This window comes from Eucyclogobius newberryi, unplaced genomic scaffold (assembly GCF_026437365.1).
Source record: "Eucyclogobius newberryi isolate DKJ021-1_F unplaced genomic scaffold, fEucNew1.0.hap1 SCAF_15, whole genome shotgun sequence".
Taxonomy (NCBI): Eukaryota; Metazoa; Chordata; class Actinopteri; order Gobiiformes; family Gobiidae; genus Eucyclogobius; species Eucyclogobius newberryi.
Window position 1 is genome coordinate 19,674,526 of NW_027315779.1, and position 26,402 is coordinate 19,700,927.

Consider the following 26,402-nt stretch of genomic DNA (forward strand, 5'->3'; position numbering starts at 1 on the left):
TTCCAGGGGGACTCTTCTTCATCTTCGTCCCCCTCTTTGACGTTCGGTGCTTTGGAAGTACAAAGCCCATGAGGTCATGGGACGTCTTTGTTGTTGTTGTTGTTGTTGTTGTTGTTTTATGGCGGTTGGCATCCGAGTGTTGCATTACCGCCAGACTTTATTCCTTAGACTGTTGTTGCTGTTGTTATTGCTTCACGGCAGTCATGGGACGTCTTTGTCGTTTTATCCTTTATAAGTCCTTCTTCCATCACTTTGGCGTTTCTAGGCCCATGAAGTCAAAGCGCGTTAGAACATCCTCTTGCTCCTCATCCTCGGCTCAGTCTCCCACACCCCCCACCTCTATAAACGTTTACCCAGCCCTGTGCTACATAAGTAAGCAACCACAGCCTGACACAAACCCTGTGACTGGATCGCCAGAACGTTCCGCAGATTGAACTCCCGCCCATTATTCCGAAACCACAAGGCCAACCCGGCCCTTTCTCTATCATAAGCCTCACAGCAAATCAGCACATGCTCGACAGTCTCTGGCACCCGACAGTGACCACACAGACCGGTCGGATGTTTGCCTATCCTACTCAGTGACCAATTGAGTCCAGTATGGCCAATCCTCATGCGGGCGAAGGCCCTTTCCTCCCACGCGTTCCTGCCCATAGACCCGCAAGGACCCACACTACCCTGTATGTGATAGAGATGCCGTCCAGTAACACAGTGGCTCCAAAATTCCTGCCAAAGGCCGACCACATGACTCTTGATAACGGGCTTGATTTCAGATTTGCTTAACTCAACCGCCACATCAATTGATGGCCGCCTAAGGGAACGTTTAGCCAGTGTATCAGCCATTTCGTTACCATCCACCCCCACATGCGCAGGGACCCAAATGAAGGAAACCCTCACATCCTTCCTGGACAGGGAGAGAATCAGACAGAAGATGCCATTCAACACATCCTGTCTGCAATCCGATTTCCCAGATTTAATGCTTTGCAATGCAGAAAGGCTGTCAGAGGCCACCACAATGCCGCAACACTGCAAAGCAGATTCCGCCCATTCCAATGCCAACCGTATCGCTATGAGTTCCGACGTGAAAACAGAAAGGCGATCTGTCAACCTCTTCTTGACCGCCAGCCCCAGGTCAGGCACAAAATAAGCGGCGCCAGTACGCCCACTCTCAGGATCCCTCGACCCGTCGGTATAAATAAACACATCACCTGAGTGCTTATCGAAGAGCGCTTGAACGGCAAACTGCGGTGCCCTCCCAGCGACTCCTCTAAGCTTGCCATGCAAGCTAACATCAACAGGAGCCGGGACAAACTTCCACGGAGCTATAGCAGACAAAGCCACCGACGGGCTCACACGCAGATCACCAACCCCCGCAAGCCGCGCCTTCGCATTTCCTACCTGGCTAAAAACCATACCGCCAGCCTCATTCTGCCCCCCATCAACCCTGAGAAAGTCCCTCACCGGGTGAGAGCTCGTATGACCTTGCACATTCACCCAGTAAGCCAACAGAAGTTCTAGCCTCCGGAGCCGTAACGGCAATTCCCCCAACTCAACCTGCAGCGCCGAGACAGGGGAGGTCCTAAAAGCCCTACAGCAGATGCGCAAGGCCTGGGCTTGCTCCACATCAAGCTTCTTTAAGTTAGTCTCAGCCGCAGACATGTAGGCTATACAGCCATAATCAATAGCCGCCCTCATGACGGCCCGATAAATACCCAGGAGCGACCTTCTGCTGGCCCCCCAGCCCTGGCCGGATAGACAACGAAGCAAGTTATTCACCCTTTTGCATTTACCACTGACCTCATCAATGTGCTGACGCCAACTAAGCCTCTCGTCAAAGGTGACCCCCAAGAACCTCACCTCCCTGTCCACTGCTCCACCTGCTGTATTGCCCTTTGCAGTTTCGCCTCGTAAAACCGGAGATTCGTCCCTCTCACCCATAGAGCGCCATCATCAGCATAAAGGCTCCTCCCAACAGACCCATCCACGTCGTCAAAGATGTCCTTAATCATAACATTGAACAAGATAGGGCTACACGCACTCCCTTGCGGGATCCCATTCTCTACCTCATAGACCCCAGAGTAAGCAGCGCCCACTCTGGTTTGGATACGCCGGCCAGACAGAAAGCTCCGGACCCAGTTAAACAGTTTACCCTTCACACCACACTTCCGCAGCTTAATGAGGAGCCCATCCTTCCAAACCATATTGTACGCCTTCTCCACATCAAAGAGCACCGCAATAACCTTTTCTTTCTGAGCCCTGGCCAGCTGGATATCAGATTCCAAACACAACACGGAATCCATGGTGTTCCTGCCCCTACGGAAACCACTCTGGTGCGCGGGAAGCAAACCCTGACTCTCCAAGAAGTACTCCAACCGCTCGGTAACCAAGCGCTCCATCGTTTTCCCGAGCTGCGACGTCAAGGCAATCGGCCTATAACTTGAAGGGTCAGACGCTGGCCTACCCGGCTTCAGAACCGGCACCACCGTAGACTGTTTCCACGCAGATGGAACACAACCTGAATCCCAAACACGGTTGAAAAGACCCAGGACTAGCCCAAGCGTGTCATCAGTCAAATGAGAGAGCATGTCATAGCACACCTCATCTTTACCTGTCTGTTTCGCCTTAGAAAGTGCTCTCCTTAGCTCAAACAAACTAAACGGAAGGTCAAGGTCATCTTGAGTCGAAGGCTGGCGCCCAATCAGCTCAGAATTCTGGGCCAAAGTACTCTCCCTGTAGTGCCTTTCCGCAGGTGAGAAATTGTCAGAGCTGTGCACCGACACAAAGGTGCTGGCCAACAGTTCAGCTTTGTCAACGTCGCTGACTGCTTCAACACCATTCTGTATTAGGACCGGGGTCCCATGACGGCGCTCAACCCCATGCATCCGCTTAATCATCCCCCAAACATCCCCGAGACGCGTTTCTCTCCCAATTTTGGAACAATACCGCCTCCAATAGGCACTCTTGGCCGTTCTTACAGTTTTCCGCACAACAGCGCGGGCCCTCTTGTAGTCAATGTGGGTAACCCTTAGCCGGCGAAACGCCGCATTTCTCGCCCTAACAGCATAACCACATGCTTCATTCCACCACGGCACCCGCTTCCTATGTCCACTACCACCACTCTTAGGAATCGTGCCTACCGCTGACCGCGTGATGAGCGAGACAATTGCACCATTGAGATCATCCACCTGAGTCAATCCTCCTTCCTGCAGAACCCTAGAACCATCATCAGCTTTCCTCAGGAAAGCCCCCCAGTGTGACATTGCTGCCAGACTTTATTCTTCAGACTTTATTCTTGTTAAAAAGCCCATGAGTTCAAAGCACGTTAGAACAGACTCGAGCATTCCTTGGAATGAACATTCCATTCCATGGCTCGAGCCTAACAAGAATAAAGTCTTTACTACACACATGTAGTACTTTTACGCAAGAATGCAGACACTCGCAATGGCTTCAGCCATTGCACATTATCTAGTCATTTTTATTATTTCACAGTGTGGGTTCTCGTGAATTTAGCATTTTAGAAAATTAATCACTGAACAATGAATAAGAATGTCAGAATAATATGGCCATTATGCGTAATATTTCCCTTTGATAATATCGTGAGCCTTCCCACAATTTTGCGATAAATATTGTATTGTGAGGTTCATATCGTGATAATATCATATTGTGAGATTTGCATATCCCTACTTTGAATATAACCTTGCACGCCTTGACGCCGCGGTGTGAACCCGGCCTTAATCACCTCAGCAGGTCAGCCGTGTAAACATTAGTCCCTTTAACCTCCTCGACCAATCGACCAGCGTTTGTTTAGGTGAGCGTGGCTCAGAAAACTAAACTAAAAAATAAATGCAGACAATGAGAGCAGAAGAGTGGGCTGAGAGGCCCAATCAATACTTGTGTCTGTGATTGCATGTGGTGAACAAGTTTTCTTCTCTCTCCGCAAGCCCACTTCTGAAGGTGCTGAAGACCCTGAAGCCTCTACTCTATGATGAAACGGAATATAAATATCAGTGGTCGTCAGAAAACAAGAAAAACATGGTTGCGATTCTGATAAAGATGTTCTTAAAGGGAATACTTAAAATGGAGAAAAGAATCCATACATGAAATATTAAGAGCATATTAAATGAGGTATAGTGTCAGCACCCCTAAATGAAAGAGTTGTGGGGGAAACTGGCACAGAATCTATCAGCTTGGCCACAACCATTTTAGAAAATGTGGACAGCACCATTTGGCGCCTGGAGGAAGTTGGATAAGATACAAGACTGGTAATCCAATAACGTTACAGTGGTGTTTGAAGAGTAGGCAATTACAGTTGGGAGGTAAATGATAGTCTCTTTAGGTGTATGTTTCTTCAGGTTAAATTTAGGCAACCTCGATTCTGTCCAGGCCACTGTGGCAGTAGGAAGAAGCAATAATACAGTGAAACATTGTAATATGCGGACATAGCTAAGACAATAAAAAGAAAATATCAAGAATATCCTACAAGTTACAAGAATATTACAGTAAGTTAAACGGACATTAAAATATAGACGGTCTTCAGTCTCATTACATAAGGACAGAATTTAACTAACTTTCTAAATTTTGTGTACATTCAGAAAATCCTTGAGCATTACAACTATTTCACAGAACAATACTGTGCCTATTGGAGGTAAGGTACATTATGTGAATATAGTTTAATCTGGTTCTCCATTTCATTGTCACATAATTTAATTGAATTATGTAACTTTTCTGGTTAGCGGTTGCTTGTCTCCATAGAGATATTTTTGCTTTGCCAAGAATGTTCCAACCAACAGCAAGAAGGTAATTTTTTGCAATAAAAACACCCCATGTAATATAGATCCATTTTGTTTAAGATTATTTTGGCTGTGCAGTGCGAAATGGGTTTGAGAGAGGGAAAGACATTCAGTCAGAGCCGGATTCAATCTCACAATGCTGTAGCTGGCAACACATTAAGCCTGGAATGCGTGCCATCTACTCAGCCACCATCTATCTATACAAGCAAGTTAAAAAGCATAGCTTTTAAATATTTTCATCTCTAAAAGAAACACTGCACCAGGTCTCATTTACAAGTCAAAGCTAATGGCATTAATCAAACTCATTCAAGAGTGGCTGTGATTGACAGCTGGCGCAGGTACCATGGCGACAGAGGCGGTACACAGCAGGTGCTCTGATCAAAGACGCTCCTTATTCCCAGAGCCACACTTCGTGCCTTGTGATGAGGACATGTGCATAGAGCCTTGGCCCAGGGGAACGCTGACACAGCAGGCTCAGGCTTCTCCAGCATCAGTACAATGAACTGACTGCATTTCTGAGGACTACTTTTCATCTATCCACAAGCGAAAGAAGTCCAAGTCCAAACACAGAAGGATTTTCTAATGCAGATAGAGATAAGATGCAAAAGTTGCCAAAAATAATCTTGAAAAGGAGAGCTACAAACAGGGGTTATATGGAGTTTAGCTGGTAATTAAAAAGCTTTGTGAAGGAGCATGGGAAAAGTTCCAGACCTACTCTATAGTTTAGCTGTGCAGAGCAGAATTTGTTTACCCAGGGTTTAACGGTTGATCCAAAATCGTCCTCAGGCTCAGCTGCTGTGATGTGAGAACATATCAATGATGTCAGTGAACAGTTGTCAAGAAGTTGATAAGATGGATAGACTTTCAATTATAGTGATGCAGCAATCAGAGTGTTCCAGTCGGACCAGGAGTTTGGTAGTTTTTTGGAAAGTAATGAGTGAAGCCTCTGGCAACTTGTAAAGTACTTGTACATTATAAACTAATTAAATTGGCAGGTTCTTACATTTAAGAATCTTCAATTAAATTAGGTGTTAAAACATTACAAAATGTGTTCTAAAACAGCTTTAAGAATTGTCCGAATAGGCTAAATCTTTATGAGGAGCCGACAGCGTTGTAAAGATACTGTTACAGAATAATTTCAGGATGTTGTCAGATGCAACTACTAAGTCCTTTAGTCCTTGGATAACCACATAATTGCACTTCTCATCCATCATTTCTGGCTTATTAATGTGTTTTACTAGAGACATGAAGTAGTTAGAAAACTTTTGGAAAACATGCGTGCATGAAACAGCCCTTGTACTTCAATCTGTTACTAGTTTTGCATTTCTAATTTTTTCAAAGTCAAAACAAAACAGTGTCGCCTAATACACTTGTCACATTTATTGTGGCTGTGGCTGAGTATTTACAACAGCGTGTCATTTCTGGTTAATGTAAAAAATACTATCTAAATCAAAAGCACAGTATGCGGAGAGGGGGGGGGGAATCGCAAAGCGCACAGGTAAGAAAAAATAACTTCAGCAGAAGAAAAACACAGCTTCAGGTATATTCCTTTCAAGTACTGAACCCCAGAAATTCCCATAGCTCCATTTGAACACAAATACAGTTTTTAGTTTTTTACCTCGTAGTGCTGAGTCTGGCAATTGTATCAATAAAGAGGAAAAACAAACGACAATCAATGCAGCAAATAACCGTTCACTTTCCTTTGTAAGCCCATAATGCACATGACCATATGTTAATGCTGTTCTAACTGCAGGAGAACAGGAGGTGTGTGCGTGGGGAGCTCGTACAGGCAGGCGAGTGTGACACGTCTCTCTGGTGCAGAGGAGGTGGACGCGTCAACATTTATGTAGCACTGAATACTTCATACATCTTTAGTATCAAGATAATGTCCTTGTATGGATTGGAAAAGTGCATGGGACCAGTGCGAGGTCATTTCAAAATCTGATTGTGGAGATAGTTGTGTTTATGAATTATTGCAACCAATGGATTATTGAGGTAATGGTGGTCAATATATATCAAATCAAATCAAATCAAATCAATTTATTTTTGTAAGGCCCAAAATCACAACAACAGTTGCCTCTGAGGGCCACAGGGAGAAATGAATCAACAATGTCTGTGGTGGCGATGGAGTCAGACAATGTCTGTGGTGGCGAGGAACGATGTCCCAGGGTCCTCTGTCCTTAGACTCTCCTTCTCGGCCAGGAAAAACTACAAAAAAAACCTCTTTGGGAAAAAAGCGTAGAAACCTGGAGGAGTTCCAGTGAAGGAGAGATCCGACTCTCACAGACGGACATCTGGTACAGCTCCATCAGGACTCTTCTTCTCTTCTTCACTTTGAGCCCTTTCTTCTCATGTAAAGATTGTATAGACTCCAAGACCTTAAGTGTGCTGAGTAAAGACGTTTTAGGATTCAGTAAAAATGGCACAGGAAATGTGCCCATTTTGTGTTTTTGATTAAATCCCTCTTTTGCTTGTAAATACACTCCACCAGGATGTCCTCAAGTGGCTTCGCTTCAGTTTTATCGGGGTATAATCTAGTATAAATCTCACATTCTTGGGCCTTCCGCATTCTTAACAATCAAGATCAAATCAACAATCAAACAATCAAAATAATAATTGCTTGATTCATTGATAGGTATTAGCAAATTGTTGGTTGCAGGCCTATTACATAAATCTTTTCTTTTTAAATAATAAATAGGAGGTGATATAGTCAAGGCTTCTTAAAGTTTTTTTTTTATCTTAAAGCCTGACATTAAAGCAACCAGGGACCTAATCTCATATTATATGTATTTTACGGCTGTCAAGGAGCTGCTCACAGCTTTACTTCAGCCTCTGACCTATGGTTATGAATCACTGGTGTAGATAGAATACCTACTGTGCCAAAAACACTGTTTCAAGACTGAATTAGGTCATTCAACTGAAATACATACAAAAGATAATGACCAGAATTTTAAACTAACAGAGTCGGTGTAATACCTCATTCTATTAAAAATAAACCTATAACAATGAGGAATAGTTATATAATATGTTGTAATGTTTTGATTGCTTCAAATCAATTATGTGGGACTCAAACAACTGTATTTAGATTGATTTAATTAAGAATTTGCTTTTCTAAAATGTTTAAATGCAATGCTGCAATGTTGTAGGTGTAATTTGGTGAAATATCTTCCTTAAACTGTCTGTGCTTTTGTTTTGTTTCTGCCATTTTAAAAAGTGTATCAATCAAATGACCTACTGAACAAATTTTACTTTGTACGATTTTAATCATATTCCACACACTGACCCAACAATGTCTAAATGAGCTCCGCACATATACACAGGAACATGTTCTCTAACCAGTCTAATTGGTTGAATCGTGACCACTAAAGAGGAGCCGTTTTAAATATGTATGATGGGAGAAAAAGCTACCTGCCTCAGCGCACACTAATGCTGCCGGCCCCTCTCTGGAGTATACAGTAAAACATTGATGGTGCAGAGCTTGTGGGCCGGGGCCGCACACCACTACATGTAGCCACTCCAGGGTAAGCCAGTTCATCTAATTCCAGACTTCACCCACGGGACACGGACTGGCTTCAGAGGAGGGAAAAATAGCTTGGTGCAAAATAAACTTACCCTGGAATGACTCATCTCCTGTTGGCGTGGTGTTTTCAGTGTGTTGTGATGGAGAAGATGACAGACGTGTTGACAAATACTGTAAACTACCCATTAAAAAAACTTTCTATATACAGCAAAAAATATGTATAATGTTGCAAATGTTGTTTTGGAGGTATGCAAATTTAGAATATTGAGATGAGTCTAAATGAGTCTATAATTAAAACATTTTTTGATTTTAAAGTAAATAATTGTCTATAAACTGAATTTGTTTTTCTCAACACAATTGACTGCACCACACAAAGAAGCAATTGTTCTCAGCTTACATGCTACTATTTACTGTTAAATTGCAACTCTAACCCCTCCAACTACAAACCTTTTTATATATCTGTGAAAACAAACAAAGCGGCTCTCCTCGGGGCCTTGCGGTCCCTCTCAAGCCTCCATCTTTTGAGACAAGAGGCGACCTGGAAGCATACAAAAGCCTGGCGTATCACTCAGCATCACCATTACACCGGATAGACCCTGTTCTGTTCTGCACAAGAGTCACTTCACTTCTACAAAACATTGATCTGGCTTTCTGGGGACTTGAAACCAGACTCAAAACCAAACTCAAACACTCACCAGTGACTACAATCGTACCAAGAATCTGGTTTAAATCATCCTTAAATAAATTCCATGTTTTTCTTGGTAAATGCCAGTGACGCTAGTTTGAAGCAAAAGGATGAAAATGTGAAACAGTTTGCAGATTAGTGAATGGGCTCGAGCATCAAAGGAAAATGATCATTATCAAGTGGTTTATGTTGTGATTACACCGATTCATCTGTATCTTTCACTTGTATAACACATCCATTAGTGATACAACCTTTAACCACACCTTTTTTATTGTTGCTTATTTTTACTACTCAGTCACTATTCAAGAGGATTAGAGCTTGGGCAGGGCGATGTTTTATTTTGTCTTTTTAAAATGAACAAAAATGGCTTTTAATATAAATTTTATGAACATAAACAATACAATATATATAACAATACATACATACAATAGAATTTAAATCAATTAAATTTAATAAAAAACACATGGATTTAATGACAGATGTTAAAGGCCCACGCGGATTGTTGACAATTAGAAATGACTGAATCTTGACTCAGAATAAATTTGATTCATTGCATAACTGAGGATCCTGCAGTGGAAAGGGGCATCGATCTTATTAATTTTGGCTAAAGCTCCGTTATAATTTTTGACAATTTACACACATCTGACCATTTTTTTCTGACAGTTTAAACAAAATAAAGGTCTTTTTTGTTATCTTTCTTGTCAAATCGCCAGGAAGTAAAAGTAAACCCTTTACCAAAATAAACTAAACCTTGGGACAAATAGGCAAAATGTTCAGTAAAATCTGTGTGTAGTCTAACCTGTCATAGGCACTTTAAACTGTAGAGATTCTAGTATGTAACGTGTGTACAGTTATTGGCAAAAGCAGCTGTAGTTTAGTCTTGATTTAACATGAATACATAAATACAAAGCATGTTGCTTAAACCATCTTGTTGATTAAAAGACTTACAAGCTTTGCTAAACAGAATCTCTGAACGTATTGCCAATCTCCTCATGGTGATTTCATCAAGTACACTCTATAACTTGGCTAATAGTATGTGTGGCTATAAGCTATAAACCACACATGGAGCGTGTCCTCTCATATCACAACACCACACCACGTCCCTTCGGCGCAGGCTCCATTATAAAACGCCCCACTGCACCAGGCAGGACTGTGAAGGCCGGTACTCAGCGGACACATGAGCCGTGCTCCGTTACCACTTTTAAAGCCCCAGCTCCGTCTTGTCCGCGCCTGTTTACGAGAACACTCCAACACTCAGACCAATAATAAGCCGCATGTAGCCCTGAACCAATGACCTGTGTTAAGGAGCATTAATTGTCTTTTTACAGCAGACTCTAAATTCTTCACATCGTCAGTGCACCAGTGAGGTTGCCATAGCAGCAGCAGTCCTCCAGCACAATTTTTCATTTTTTATTTTTTATGAGTGATGGATAACAAAGTCAGCTCTATTCAGTTTTTGGTAATAGGCACTGCCATCAGTCAAAGTAATTTATTACAGTCGTACAAATGGTGTGGACTATAAAAGAGTCATTATTTCAGGAGTTCACTTATGATAATGACACTAAACTACAAACAATTCATCCAAAAGTTTACATCAGCATGAGGAACTGGGCAGACAATGTGTTAGGATTTGATAATAGCAACACCTGACAATAATGTAAAATGTAATGTTTTTTTCACTGTATCCTAAGCGCTGCTGGCCTTATACACATGTCAATCATGTGCATCACGGTATTAATGTGAATTATGTCTGGTTCAATTCACTGAAGTCACTTTACTTTGCCATTTAATCTTGTCCATATCTGCACAGTACATTATCATAGTCAGAGCCACTATTGTACACACGGTTATAATACTTAAGTCACTTTACCTATTATTACCTATTGTAATCTATTATTTCATTCCTTAAAGGTGCCATAACATGCTTTTTTTCACGTTTCGTAGTCTATCCTAAGTGTATAATTGATAATAATAAGTGTTGTGCAACATCCACATAATAGTTAAGAAATATCACCCAGACCTTGGACCCCCTCACCAACCCGGAAATGCAAACGGCGGGGGAGGGTGAGGGGGGATGATGACGCGTGCCTGTGGTTATGACGCGGTCTTGCACCCACCCCCCGTCAGTTTGGAGATTCGAGGAAAGGAGATAGTCTGTAATATAGCTAAACACTGCGGGAATCAATTAAAAAAAAACTCTCTGGGTACATATATGAAGCACAAATAGCAATGTAAGAAGGTTAAAAGCTCTGAAAAGTCGATTTAGCATGTTATGGGACCTTTAAATAAAATCTAAATATAACTAGATTTAGATTTAAGTGTAAGGAGATACAAAAACTAGTTAAGAGGTTTGGGTTCAACGCTCACTAATATGAAGCAGTGGGTTTTGTCATTGGCTTGGTGTTTTGGCGAGTCTGTACCTGATGCCATCTGCATGTATCCGGCCAGAGTGCAGGCCCGGCGCTCGCAGCCTCCACTGGGCAGGAAGATGGTGATGATGGCCAACAGGGAGCTGACAGCCAGCAGAGCGCAGCCTCCAGAACACAGCACCGCGCTGGTCTGGAACACACAAACAAGTTTATTTTAGTAGCACATTCCCCACTGTACAGAGAGACAGATTGCACCAGATTTTTCTTCTGCGGGCTGCTAAAAGTTTATCCAACAAGGATTTATTTAGCAGCAAGCAGCAATAGATGACACCCTAAAAGTTAGCGAGTGTAGATTGTGTAATTCACAGTCAATGCCGCTAACAGGTTAATGGCTCCCTCAGCTGGAACACTGCATGCCCAAACAACGGGGCTTCGTCCACATTCATTACAACAGCATTTAATCACACTCACGCTCAAGCCAGTGTGCTCAAGTGACAGAGTCCGACACACTGAACAATACAACGACTCTGCACTGCCTTTGAGGAAAAAAGAATATAACTAAAACATTTCTTATGAAAAAACTCACTATGCAATATTAGACAGGTGCTTACTTATTAAAGACTGTTCCCAAATCTGCATTTTGAACATGCCTGACAAAGCAAATGGCTGAAAAGTATTAGTGATTAGCATGCTGGCGGGGGCGACAACAAAGAAGAGTCTCATGCGGCGGGGAATTACAGGCCTTAAACACGTGTCTTTATGCATGTCCCTGTGAGTGACGTGAACGCAGACAGGATGAAAAAACCTGTGATTTTACATGGCTGACAGAAGATTTAATTAGCTTGTTCTGGGAGTTTAGAGGGAGGCAGAGGGGGCAGCGAGCTACTCAAGAGTCATGATGTTGGTGGCAGTGATGACGATGATGATTTCTTTGACCTGTGTGTTGGAGAATATATTGGCTCGGCTTCATCAATGAACTACGTTAATAGAAGTCATTCACATGTGGGTTACACATCATCTCTATGGGAACGACTGGCAGCTTGTGGCTAGTGAAGGGGCACCTTGGCCGTTATTGCACTCAAGAACGACTTGTCCAGAATATTAAGTTAGTGAGGAAAGCAGACTTTTATTCTAATGTTATTTAAAATGCTTCAGTGCTCTAGTTTTCTTTTTTGTGTGTCAAATAATCCTATTCTACAACAATATTAAATTATATTTTAGCAAACATTAGATAATAAAATTGTGTTTTTAACATACATTTTTTATATTGTTATTGATAATCACTGTAGAAGAAGGTATACATCAAAAATAATATTTTGTGCTTCCAGAAAGCATTTGACCATGGATAGGATTATTTACCAACCCTGAAAATGTCAGAAACACTTCTTGCAACAACGGCATGCTAAAGTAAAAGTTGTGCTTGTATTGAGGCTTGTTTTGACAGTTTGCACAGAACAAATTTCATCCTTGATAGTTCCAGGCTCTTTTGTGCAGATTAAATAAAGCCTTTTCCAGCAGGGACCTCTCCGACATGGCCTGACTGTTCCTCTAATAAACCATGACAGAAACCAAAGCAAACATGGTGGAAGACAAATCCTCTAAATAACAACTTCCTACTACTTTCAGGGTTGTTCTTTTCCGGGGCCAGAGAGCAGTGGCACATTGGAATGTATAGAAAGGCCCTTAAATTCAGTTAACAACTTTGTTGTATCTATTCTGAGTGAGGAGGATATTCATGTCAGCTGAGGAATGACACCTCCTGCTCAGCTTGAACCGGGGGCCTGCCTCCTGGGTGTCAGTGTGTGGCCCACCTCAGATCCTATATTGTTCCACATCCACTGTGGCACATTAAAGATACATCAAGTCCTCAATAGGAGCAGCGATGGGAATATAAAGGCACAGGTCATTTGTTATGGATCGGTTTGCCTAAAAAGAGCATTTCTAGCTTTAAATTATATAAATGTATTGGTTTGTTTGTTTTTATACAGATATTTTTCTTATTGTAACCAACAATTTTATAACTATAATGTATCTATGAGTGTTCTAAAGCAAGGTTTAAAGCTAGTTTAAAAGGTCCATATCATATAAAATATGCCATTTATTCATTTTCTACCGCCTGTTCCCGTTAAGAGTCGCGGCTGACTGGGGCCTATTCCAGTGACTTTGGGCGTTAGGCGGGATAAACCCTGGACAGGGACAGGCTTGTCGCAAGGTTACATGTCAACATTGTCAAATAAAACTGATCATAACAAGTCAAAGTATAAAACACTGACCATTTGAATAACTGTTAACAATTCCTTGATCTCAAATGGCCCTTTCCCTTTACAAAAATCAAAATCCGTAAATTTTTCGTGAGGTGAAACAGATTTATGAATCTGACATTTTTAGTATGCTTGTTAACAAACCCAACGAGGCCATCACCGCCATTCACACCATTTTACCGTAAAACAACAATTCAATTAGCAGCACCCCAGTTAATCAAACTCCAGCCTGGGTTTGAGAGTGCTGTGTGTGCGGCTGCTGTTGTTTCACTAATTATGACTTTCTCTCACAGACAATACGGTAAAATTAGGAGGTCTTATTCCACTACTGTACTTGTGTAGCTCTAAGCACAAGTTCATTTAGAAGCAAATGAGCATCTAACAGCACTAGTCCTTTCAGTGATGCTTCTTAAATAGATTGTAATTATGTGAGTAACCAGTGCAACAGCTGGAGATGGAGAGAGGAGCCAGGAGGTGGAGAGAGACTGGATAATTATGAGGAGAAGAAGAAAAGTTTTCATTTGGCACAGACGCAGAGACGGACGCGTCATAATCTCCCATGTCTTTCTGCTGTCTCCAGTGGCAACAGAAAAATCAAAAATAAAAGATTTGGAAGAATATCTGCTTATTAATTGATAAATTAAGATTGGGCTGTATTGAGAGGGTTTAGTTTTAATGGCACTAATGTTAACAAACAACTTAAATTTGGACGTAAAGAATTTGTTTTACTGGCAATTAGTCATATGTCGTAAATAGCCTGCTCAGTTTTATAGCATAATCATTAGAGCTGTTGAGGGATTAGGAAAAGTAGTTGCAAATTGAATCCAGAAGTAAACAAACAGTGGCCAAACAGTCAGTGGTGGAAGAAGTCATTTTGATAAAGTCATTTTTATTTGTTTGGTTCCTCAAAGCCTGGATTTTAACACAAAATCTTTAGTCAAAATGTCGCCATGAAAGTGCTAAAAAAAATAAACCCTTCCATGTCTAACTGGGAAGTAAAATTAGGAAACAATTTGTAAACTCTTAAATATACGTCATTTTAAGTTGCATGAGCAGTGGTGCATAAAGTAGCCTATAAAGTAGTATATTTATTGTGACCCTGTTGTTAATCATTATGTGCAAAACATCAACTTAATTTAAAAATGTGAATGGAACAGACCAGTGTCCAACCGCTGCCATCAGGACTTGTACACATGCTGTAGGACAATTTTATATTGGGGACCCACATCAAATGTCCCTCAACTCTGCCTTATTAGAATCCCATAACGGCCTGTCCCCCGTACGGCCATCCAGCTGCCTGAGTAATAAAAGGACAGTGCAAAGGCAACTGCTTGATTTCCAATTGAATTAAGAAAGCCCAAGATTACACTGTACGGGCCAGTGAAATATCATTGTCTCCTCTATTGGAAGTTACAAGATAGAGATGGCAAGGCATGACTCATTAAACGCACTTTGCCTTTTGGAGCGGCTGAATGTTTGAGAGTGAGATGGGGAAAATGGAAGGCTTTTCTTCTGCCAGATTGAGGAAGAAAAGTCTCATTAATGTAGTGCAGCCCTTGACAGAAATAACCCCTATTTACAATCAGATGTGTGGCACTTTACAGAGGACAAGAGGTGAGGGCTAAAGACAGGCGGGTAGGCGGGACAAGCGTGGACTTTCATGCGCTATGAGAGTTGGATATTTGTGCAGATGAAGTAAATATTGTGTAGTAAATATCACAACTAAACTGTAATTTAGGCATGAAGAAAGAAAGTCTGGACTGTCCGACTGTTTAGAGATGTAGGTCTAAGATCAACAGAGCACTGCAGTGCAAACCAGAGCTCAGTGGTAAAGTGCTCGTCGTCTGTTCTGAAGGTTGGCGGTTCAAATCCCACTTTATCTTGGAGCTAGAAAAGTGCAATAAAAATGTGATTTTTTTTTTAACAAAGTCAAAGTGCTCACTATTCACAGGGAAATGCTAAATGTTGGAGAGATTGGTTGGCAGGAGGCCCACCATTAACCTGTGTTCTGGGACTGTCCTGTTGCTCAGTTTCAGAATGAGCAGTCCCTTTTCTTTTCCCTTTGTAAAATGCAAAAAATAAAAATATCCCATTTGTTTCACATTTTCAAATTTGAAAAAAAATGTAATAATTAAGATTAACCAGAAAATATAAAAGGAGAATCTGACACATGACACAACAGTCTTTCACATAGTGCTGTAAGAGACATGAGAAATCCCAGAGCTGGCTTTTACCGACCTTCAGGGTCAAATGTTAATCTAGTGATGGTAAATAGAGTCTCCTAAGACTCGACTTGATTGGTACTTTTGTTCCATATCACTCAAGGCTCATCTTATGGGTCTAATGTGGTTCTCAGACAAGACCTAACTTAATGTGGCTAATAAGTATTGTATATTACTATAACATAAGGACATATTAAGTATTTATAAGTGCCAGAGTCTTGTGTAGCGGCATATATGTCTGTGTACAATGTGAATGGGAGACAGAGCGGAGATGAGGCGGCGGGGGGAGTTCAGATTAATCACCTGACAAGTGGATGGAGTGTCCATTTGTGCCTCAGGGACAGGCTGCAGATAGGATGTGACATTCAGGAGCACTTAAGAGAACACAGGCGCGCCACCGTTTTCTCTCCAACATACAGACATGTAAATACGCCATCAGGCTCATGGCTAGCCTACACCTGAACCTTCACCTGCTGGGAATTCCTATCACTGAAGCTAGAACACAATTTAACCCCCATGACTGCTATGGCTGTCGATAAAATAGAATTCAAGAGTATAGAGACAAAAGAATAAAACTGGAAACTTACAATTGTTAGATCTCATGATGAGGTGATATTTCTTGTGAGAGAGCCACAAAATACTTTCCCCGAGCATTGAAACTAAAGCCTAATTTGAATATGTAAAGTCCCTAATTTCCCTCAAAGTAGCAAAATATTGGACACATGTGAAGAGCAATGCCTTTTTGTGCCATATTTAGATGTTACATTGTTTCTACATATTATGTTGATTATTTGCATATGATAGGTTCTCATGTTTTTTCTAATTACGACCTAGTTTGGTGGGATAGAACCTGTAGTAAATATTTATCGTCATTTCAGTCAAGTGGCAGAAAAAAAAGAAAATCTGAAAAACAGAATCCCTCTGTCTATAATCAATAAGCGACATCAAAATACAGGGAGTTTACACACAACAAACACAATTTTGTGTCAAGTTAAACAATCATTTATCAAAATAAATGTGTAATCAGGTATTAGGTATTGTCAAGTAATATAATTTATGTAGATATTGGCCCTTGTTTATAATATGGTTGCTAGGTACGGTTCTGAAATTTCCTCTTCCAATGTCACATAGATGACCTATGTCCAACCAGGATGTAACATATAAATGTCAGAAATAGTCTGAAAAACAAACTGAAAAAAATATAAAACATTTTAGTAAAATATTGTTCACTACGTTGTAGTGAAATGTATGGTCCAAAGTTTGTAAGGTAAGTTCAAGGTAAATTGTCAACTATAAATTGCCCCTTGTGAATGAATGAGAATGAATGGTTGTCTGTCTGTGTTAATATTGCTTTAAATGTGCCACTGTTAATCTGGAAACAAGAATTCAAAGTGAATCCTGGCCAACATCTCCAAATGCACAAGACATTCTGTGCATTTTTGTGTTAGTCTTAAAAGTACATTCTATCCAACAAGAGTGTCACCTGCAAATGTGAAAGGATAATTAGAATCAGAAAGCAATATAATATAATTTGGATGATTACTGCAATCTTATAGACATGAAAGCAATTAAGGACTATTCTAACAAAAAATAACAACTACATTTCCTAATATATTTTTCCAAGTAACAGAGCAGTCAGCCTTGTCAAATCCGCCTTATATCTGAGACATGCTCCTTTCACACAATTTCATATATTTGGAGCCTGGAGCCTGCCTCCGTAATTTACTGCAGAATCCAGTCTAAGTGTTTTGCTTCTAAACACCCGGGGAGTTTTGCTTCAATAGTCTCACACTACACAACTATACCTCAGGATCAACATGGCAGATAGCCTCTGTATATTTCATGTGGTTGGTCATTCCACCAGCTTGGTCAGTGTGCACATTTGTACTTGCTTTGGCTTACATAGGAATAGATTTGTGAGTATTTTGCACTTTCCAACATCATTAGTGGAGAGAAGCCAAGCATGTAAAAACCCAGAGCTTTTTCTCTCATGAACTGCTGTCCGCCTCAGTCATGAATGAATGTACAAGTTCGCAGCACAGTCCTCCTTGGCCAGCAGCCTGGTTTGGTGGCAGGGGAGACCCAAATTCATGTTTAATCAACTTTCCAAATCTCCAGGATCCTCCTCCATGGGAAAATGTTCTACAGCATTGACTGACAATTATTCAAAATAAACAAAGAATTTAATTATCTAAAAGAGCAAACGTTGATATTCCTGGGCCTCTTTAAATAATTTCAGCACATCTTTGGGCAGTGTCTAAATAAATGAGCAACAAGCTGCAGTATAACTCCATATGGACCAGATTACTCAGATGTTTGTGCTGCGTATGAGCCAGATTTCACACAAAGCACAAACATTCTGCTCCAAGGTGTGGTCCTAATATTATTACTGCTGTCTTATTGCCCTTTAACACATTCCATTTGGATACATGCCTTTTGCAAGTGTTCTTCTTCATGAAGCAATAGTACTCAACCTATTATTTGTACTCGTCCTAATAACGAGTAATATGACAGTTGTTACAACTCCTGCAATTACTAATTACTGGTGCAAATGCTGCAAGCTGCTGATAGACTTGTCACAACACTAACATTTCAAACTCCATTTCGATACTAATGAAAAGGCTCAATATTTTGTCCTGATTTTGATGATAATAAAATACACATTTACTAGCACTGTGGGGTCCTATTAGTTTTGATATAACTTAAAAAAATTATTTAGGAAAAGTCCAATTTTGTCCTGTTTATGTCAATTATTTTTCAGTATTGATATTTCAAATGAATCACAATAAGGACTATACTGACTTATCGTTTAATATATAATAGATGGAACAATATTTTGGGGGGTTCAATATGTATGTAACCCTGTAGAAAGTTCAAGAATTAAATAACTTTTCTTTTTTTTAATACATGAACATTTGAGCTGTTGAGGGTTGAATAAGAACATATCTATCACTCATTAATGATTCTAACAAATTACTTTAGTGTTTCATTCATTCATTTTATATCGCAGCTCATTTATTTTTATGATTTATGCATTTAGAAAAAGGTTTTGGGATTATTATACTGCTTAAATTGTGTCATTATTGTGCCGGCAGTATAAAGTAGTTTCAATGTTATTGTTTATCGCATTATTTTCAGTTGCAATAACGCACTTCAAAATTTGTTATTGTGGCAGTTCTAGTTTTAGTATTGATTAATATCTCAGTTTTACACTTTTGTCAACGCTAGCCACTGAAAATAAATGATAGACCAACTTTGACTCAAGAAACCATACTGAAAACAAGAGCCAAAATCCACATATCCATAAATTACACAATAGTTATGATTAGATAAACAATAATACCATTTATTTTGTTCTTCTTCCGTTGCTTTTAATGGCGGGTGGCAGCAAACTAAAAAGGCGCATTACCACCACCCACTGTAAATGCACGTCTTCAAAGTATGAAGTATATTTACGCTATACCTTAAAAAAAAAATTATATACAAATGATTGCCCACCCCTGCTCTAAACCAACAACTCAACCAAGACAAAGCTATTTTACTGTACTAAAACTATATTTTTAATAAAACATGAAGATCTGTGCATACATAAACCAGAGTATAACTTTTGTATGACTTTATTTGTATAGCTATGAACTCATGTGCATCACACACTCAGATTTAGTGCTTTTCCCCCGTCTTTATCCATAATGTCAAAGTAACACATGAAAGTGCCTCATTGCCATCGTACATTAGAGATTTCTCCTTGAGACGAGACAAGGTGCTCCCTGCCGTAGCACCCCTTTCATGTGGTGTCAAATCTGTGGTGTCACGTTCAACGAAAACACGGAGGCAATCGCTTATACAGTCAAGGCTTTGCCCTCAAATACTGAGGCCGGGGAGTCGGGATGGAGTGAAACAAACTATTTGAATCATTTGAGTTCGGACTCAGTAGAGTATTGAAAATAAACTTTTTACGTATATAATAATGAATATTGTTTTGAAGAAAAACAACAAAACAACAAAACCTGAATATTGCGTATATTGTTTAAGGACATATTTAAGCAATGCTAAAAGAGAACTGATTATAACTAAAAATTACAAAATGTCAGGGTACAAGGTAATATTTCTGCACTTTTATGATTAAATTCAGATATTTTGTCAATACTGAACATAGTTGGAACCTAGCTGTAGAAAAACATAGTCTTTGAATTGTTTTTGCAAAAACACTGACTTTAGTTTAATCAAAAATCAGAAACTATTAGCTGGCTATCCATTTCAAGGAGCTAAGAAGCAGGAAGTAATAGACAAGTAAAGTAAAGTAAGAAAGTGTGTTATTTTGGAGTTCTATTGTAAAAGGAGCACACTTTTTGTAAACCTTGGGCCTTGTGCCCCTCTTAGCCACGGTTCAGCTGCTCTGGTCCAGTGTGTCCTGACCAGAGCAGCTGTGCCCGAGCCAGGCCACTCTCTGTGCCACCTGCTGCAGCACCTGCGCCCTCCACCGGGATGTCACTCCTGGACTCCTCTACCTCAGAGAGAGGCCAAATTATTGTTGAGCAATGAGCCGAGGCTGCACTGTGACCTGTCAGGACCAGCTACTCACACCAGTGTCCACTGCACCAACAAGTGAGGGCCGAGAGCTTTTAGTGCATGTCGCAGCACAGTAAGTGAAAGCAGCTGTTTAGTAGACTAAACAACTAGAGCAAAAGTGTTAAATCAACTTAAATTTTCTCTGAGATTAAATTGGAAAACAGAATGTCATCATATCTACAAAAAACTATCTGAAAATTAGATAAAATATGGTGGCGTATTAAGGGACAATGTTTAGAATGGATTTGACTACAGCGCATTGTGTACTGAGAAGGTGATCCACTGCAGACTTCCATCTCTGCAGGTCGGATCACAGCCGAACACTACTGAACCTGGACTATATGAGCCACTCCCATCAGGCAGGCAGACCATCCGGACCAGAACCTCCCGCCACAAGAACAGTTTCTTCCCTTCTGCCATTGGACTCTTAACATTTAAACAATTATTTAAATCAACAACTATTCATTGCACTGCTCAGTTTTTGCACTATTTCTGACTTACTGTAAATTTTGTGTACATGTTTTTTTATATTTCTCTTTAAATATTTTTGTGGCCCGTCGGCTTTATTAGACAGGAGAGGAGAGTGTGAAATGGGGGATGAGAGAGAGAGGGGAGGACATGCAGTGAATTGTCAGAATTCGAACTCACGCACTGCGGCCGGCTGCACTTGGACCCTGACATATATGTGCTGTGCCTTAACCACTCAACCACAGGGCATTACCAATTAGTAGATTCTTAATTTTATGCATTATTATCAGTCGTCTTCACTCAATCAAGTTTCGATTACGATTATTACGTCCAACGATTAATTGCAAAACCCTAAAGCTTTTTTGTTCTATGAAAGGTAAATAACATAAACAAATACAATTACTTCGAGGCAACTGCTCTCGAGAGTTTGGGTGTTACAAAAATAAATTGAATTGAACTCACTTAAGAAGAAGATACTGAATAGTAAACTTAGCGTTCATTTGTGTTTGACGCTAATGGCTGACTTTGCCTATATTGGTCGCTTTTAGATGTTTGATTCCAGGCAGTTTTTTTAAGCAAGCTTTCTTTTACATACAGCTAAAAAGAAAGCACACAAATAAGAGCGATGTAAGAAACCATGATCACAGTGAGGTAACAGAAGCTTGTTTTAACCTAATTCAACAAATAAAGTAAGCCAAACACACTTTTAAAACAACATAAAGTATTTTGACTACAGAGTCCCATAACCAGTCACATATGTTACAGTAAGGCTGCTATTACACAAGACACTGGTTCAGGATTCTGTTGATGTTGCATTCTTATAAATGGAAGGTTCATACAGTTTAGTAACAGTTGGGTACTGCATTGAGAGCAAACTGCACTTACCTAAATTATTGTTGATCTCTGAAGCAATTTGAAGAGCGAAAGGAACTAAGGATGACCAAATGCTGCCATTACTAGAAGGCTAAGACATTTAGACTCAACATGTCACAGGGAAGTAATTTTCTTTTTGTTGTAGAGCACAAACCTGACTTTTTAAATACATTTTACATGGATGTAAGAGATTTTGCCTGTTAGGGCAGATTATAGACTTTATGTAATAGACGTCACAGCCACTAGGGGTCAGTAAAGTAACAAATGATCAGTTTTTTTTTTTATTTGAACTATGACAATAAGATAAGATAAGATATTCCTTTATTGTCCCACATGGGGAAATTAACATGAAAAGACTGAAGAGAGGATTATCCCAGTCAGCACATCTGCATCTAATCTAATTTAGTTATTTAGTGACAATATGGTACTACCACTTTACTAAATCAATATTACTCAATCCACTTACAAAGAATGAATGAATTCAGGCACAGTTTGAATACTTTAAAATTAAAGTACAATGAGCAGAATATTCAAATGAGTCCATTGATATGACATTCATTTCTTTGTCCTTGATATGAAATCACAAAACAAAATAAATGAATAAATAGACTATAAAAGCCTGCATTCTTCGGGCTGAATCTAAATGACACATCCAGCAGATAACACAGATCATCTACAGGTAGCGGAACGACATAAGGTGACTTTAATATGTGATGGTCCAAACAACGATGCACTTCCTACATTAACAACAAAGAAAACAAGCCCAGATTACCCCTCGAGACCGATTACATCAGCTCTCTGCACAGGGGAGGCCATTATCTTTTACAGTGTTCAAAGACATTTCGAATAAAACAGCTTTCCTGATACATAAGTAGAACCTCATAAAACTATACTTTCAGAAACCTGCTTGCAAACCACAGACATAACCCAGAGCTTTAGTTTCATGTTGTTGCGGAACGGGGAAAAGATGCACGCCATCGCAACATCCCAAAGGAGAATCATCTTTATGAGTGCCCCAGGTAGAGCAGCGCAGACAATGACTCATATGTTGGAGGCCGCTACGGAGGCCGACACAATACAGAGAAAAGCAGCTATTCTGGGCACATTGTTCAGTGGAATCATTCTTCTCCCCTAGCCTGTCTGAAACTACATCAAACCCCGCGGAGCTGCTACAAAAGATAAAAGATACAGAAAGTCGCATCCTAGGAGACGGTGTTCGATGATGATTCCAGTTAATCCATTTGGCAGATATAATTCATGGGTTAATCAGGAACTGTACGACGAGTGATCAAGTGTCCATCTGGCACCGGCCGCCCACCCACATGCAAAAACAGGAGCAGCTTCAGAGCGGCATAAACAACCAGCCATTATCACCATGACCACAGCACACTTTAGAGAATAATATTCGAAAGAGTTATGGCACGATGACGTTTATGGAATGTAAAATATGCACAGTAGCATGAAAGTCGAAATTAGTAGGTCTGTACGATTTGGGGAAAAATATCTAACTGTATTTTGTCTGTGATTATGATTTGATTTCAAACACTCAGGAACATTCACATCTGAGAAAAGACTGAAATCTGAACTGCTAAAGAAATACAAGCGTCCCACTTGTGTTTCAGTTTGCAGAGGTCTAAGAACCACTGCAATGTTTGTGTCAATCCATCAAGCTCCCCAACACGCTCTTCATGTGACACATTACACGTTCTGTCAAAACAAATTCACCACAACAACCACCTCTTTACGGGCTGTTTTAAGCTGGATAGGTTGTGTCTTTGATGAACCTTGTGACCGTTGGGAGGCGAGATCAAAACGACCTGATAACTCATTATACGGCTCGGAAATACAAGTTTGCCTTCGGGGCTTGGGATATGGTTAGGTGCTGCTTAATTCTGAGTATAGCAATCGGGAAGAGAACTTATTACCTCCCCCCCTCCCCCCTCCCCCCTCCCCTCTCCCCTCTCCTCTCTCCTCTCTCCTCTCTCCTCTCTCCTCTCTCCTCTCTCCTCTCTCCTCTCTCCTCTGTTCATAATAGATCACAAAAGGGCATCAGATCTTGGGATCAAATGGCTGGTGTGAAATGTGTAGGATCGGTTTAATGATGACATCCTCAGAGGCCGTTGGAGATTGTCAAAAAGAGCGGGTACCCCAGGCGATGTCTCCCCTTTCTCCACAGTCTCAATAGATGCTCTAATTGAATTATAGTGCATCTGATACACTTGTGTGCGACTCTCCCTCTCTCCCTTTTCACAATCTCTTCAAAAGGACTCGGATTTGTCGAGTTTTGTTTCGCTGAATGCAAATAAAAAGACGATGGTAGTGAAAAGAGACAAAAAAGAAACGTGATAACTGTTAATCAAGCTGTTTGGCACATTTGAATAAACGGCAGATCATAATTAGGCTACAAAGACGGGCTGCCATCCAGAAATTACACTTGATCTTTTCCACATAAAAAGCAGTGTGAGGATAGTGTGTGGGAGAGAGGGAGGAGAGCTTTTCTCACTGACACACTTAAAAAACCACTGAGCTTCACACTGGAGATGGAGGATTCAGAAACTAGAAGCACGTTCTTAACAAATCAGATGCAGCTGCGATTCTGCAACAATGGCACTGGGCTTTAGTAAGAACAGACACTTTATATTATCATGTCATTTTGAAGAGCTTATATTAAAATATGAATAGATACCGTAAGTAGATATTTTGTCATATTTCATAAAGAGGCAGGCAAGATTTGTTTTTTGACTTGTTATGAATCTGTGAAACGGCAGAAGATGAATAACCCCTGATTGTAATTAACTTATTTTATTCGTCACTTTGACTTGCTTTTCAAGCTCGATGAGTCACATGTTTTAATAATTACACAGATTTTATAATATGATGACTAATCTCACATCAATCATTTTACGTCGTATTAAAGCATAGAAATGTAAGCATAGGTTTTTGTTGGGTTAACACCATCATAATATCAGTGTTTACTGCATTATTATGGTTTAAGAAGTAAATGTTGCATTTAACTGCATGATTTTGTGCCACATCATGCTAATTATTTCTGTAGTTGTGTCATTTTAGTTATGCTTTCAGCAAAATGCAATTATAAATTCTTGGATGCACAATTATCAATTATGCCTTACATGTTCTCTATAATACCAAAACAAAGCCTTATGTAAATCTCTTATTTACTGTAGGTCGCAAAGCCCAAGTTAAACACACACAAATATTCCCACATAATTTATTGTTTATTTATTCAGGCACCAATTAACAATACTATTATTGTTCCATATACATTTCACATACACCTTTTGCCATTTTGCTAAGCCTTTGCCTCTTGTTTATATTGATGTATTATTATTTTATGCACACTGTCCGCATATCTCTCATCATGCCACTTTACATCATCTTGCCCCAATGAAGCACTTCCTGGACTGCTGTGGTCACATGACTACAGACCTGCCAATGTCAGGAACAAGGAAGTTAAAGCAAAAGCGTGACTGTGACCCAACCCTTCGTAGTAACCTCTCCCCCTTCCAACACTCCAACATTCAGCCCAGCTTGCTCTTACATTTATGCATGATCCGCGCCAGGGCCGGTCCCGAGTGCACGTTTCATAATTCATGCATACAGTACTGAACGCAACTGGAAATGCTACTATATCTCTGCTTCATTTCACCAGTATGTTACATCCACATCAGGGCAACCTCACTGGCCTCGATATGTATAGAAATAGTTGCTGAAAGACATGGTCAAAATAGAAAAATTGCATGTCTGGGAGGATCTAAAGGGGCAGGGAAGCTTGGTTGAAGTCAGTTCTTGTTTGGTGTAAGTAGGTCTCTACAGAGCCGATGAATAAAGGGTGTTACTGGCTTTTTGATCACAGTTGCATCAGATTGATAAGAAAAAAAGTATAGCATCTTAACAAGCCCCACAGCCAAACCATTAGAGACTTATGGGAGGAATGATGAAACCGCCCAAACAACAATGTACCAAACATAAATATTAACATCTCATCTTTACACGCCGTTTGTTAATTAGCAGCCGTTTTGGATATGGCACAAACCCAGCGAAGCAAATAAAGAGGAGTATAAATGAAGTGTTGAAGTGTTTTCCTGCAATTGCATAATAACTCCGTATAGTGTGGAAATAAAAGAGTGTGTTTTCAGTATTATTGCGAACAGTTTTTACTTCATCAGCATTGGGGAACACAGGGTTCATTTGAAAACCAGACAGACAAATAGCAACTGTCATAGTAACCCATGTCGGCAGCAAACTAATCAATTATATAAATTAACATATTATAAAATCAACACACTGTAAAACGGGCTGTGGGCTAAGAAGGCAGAAAAGCAAAAAAAGCAATCCTTTTTCAAAATAAAACAAACATAGCCAGACATACTGTACTCAAATGTTGTAACTTCACACTTGGATCCAGAACAACAACGAATCTGTTTGTTTATCCAATACTAACCATGATCATAAGTAAAACTTTAAATTCCCCAAGAGCTTGCTGCAATTATTTTGCTTCAGGAACATTGGGGAAACTGCCTGCAGACGTGACGCTTTCCTCTATGAAGCTGTTTGCCTCAAATAGTTGTGTTAAGAAAGTGTGCGTGTGGCTCCCAGGAGCTGTGTTTTGAAGTCAAGCGTTTTAAAC

At 40.3% G+C, this 26,402-nt stretch overlaps 1 protein-coding gene across 4 annotated transcripts in view; it reads right to left on the bottom strand.

The window, feature by feature from the left end:
• LOC140361021 (LHFPL tetraspan subfamily member 7 protein) overlaps positions 1–26,402 on the bottom strand; it is a 104,833-nt gene that overhangs the window by 66,709 nt on the left and 11,722 nt on the right. For all 4 annotated transcript variants that reach the window (XM_072446589.1, XM_072446588.1, XM_072446590.1 and 1 more), the window contains one exon: positions 11,413–11,551. In XM_072446589.1, coding sequence (XP_072302690.1) covers positions 11,413–11,551 — 139 coding nt within the window. The remainder of the gene's footprint in view (positions 1–11,412; positions 11,552–26,402) is intronic.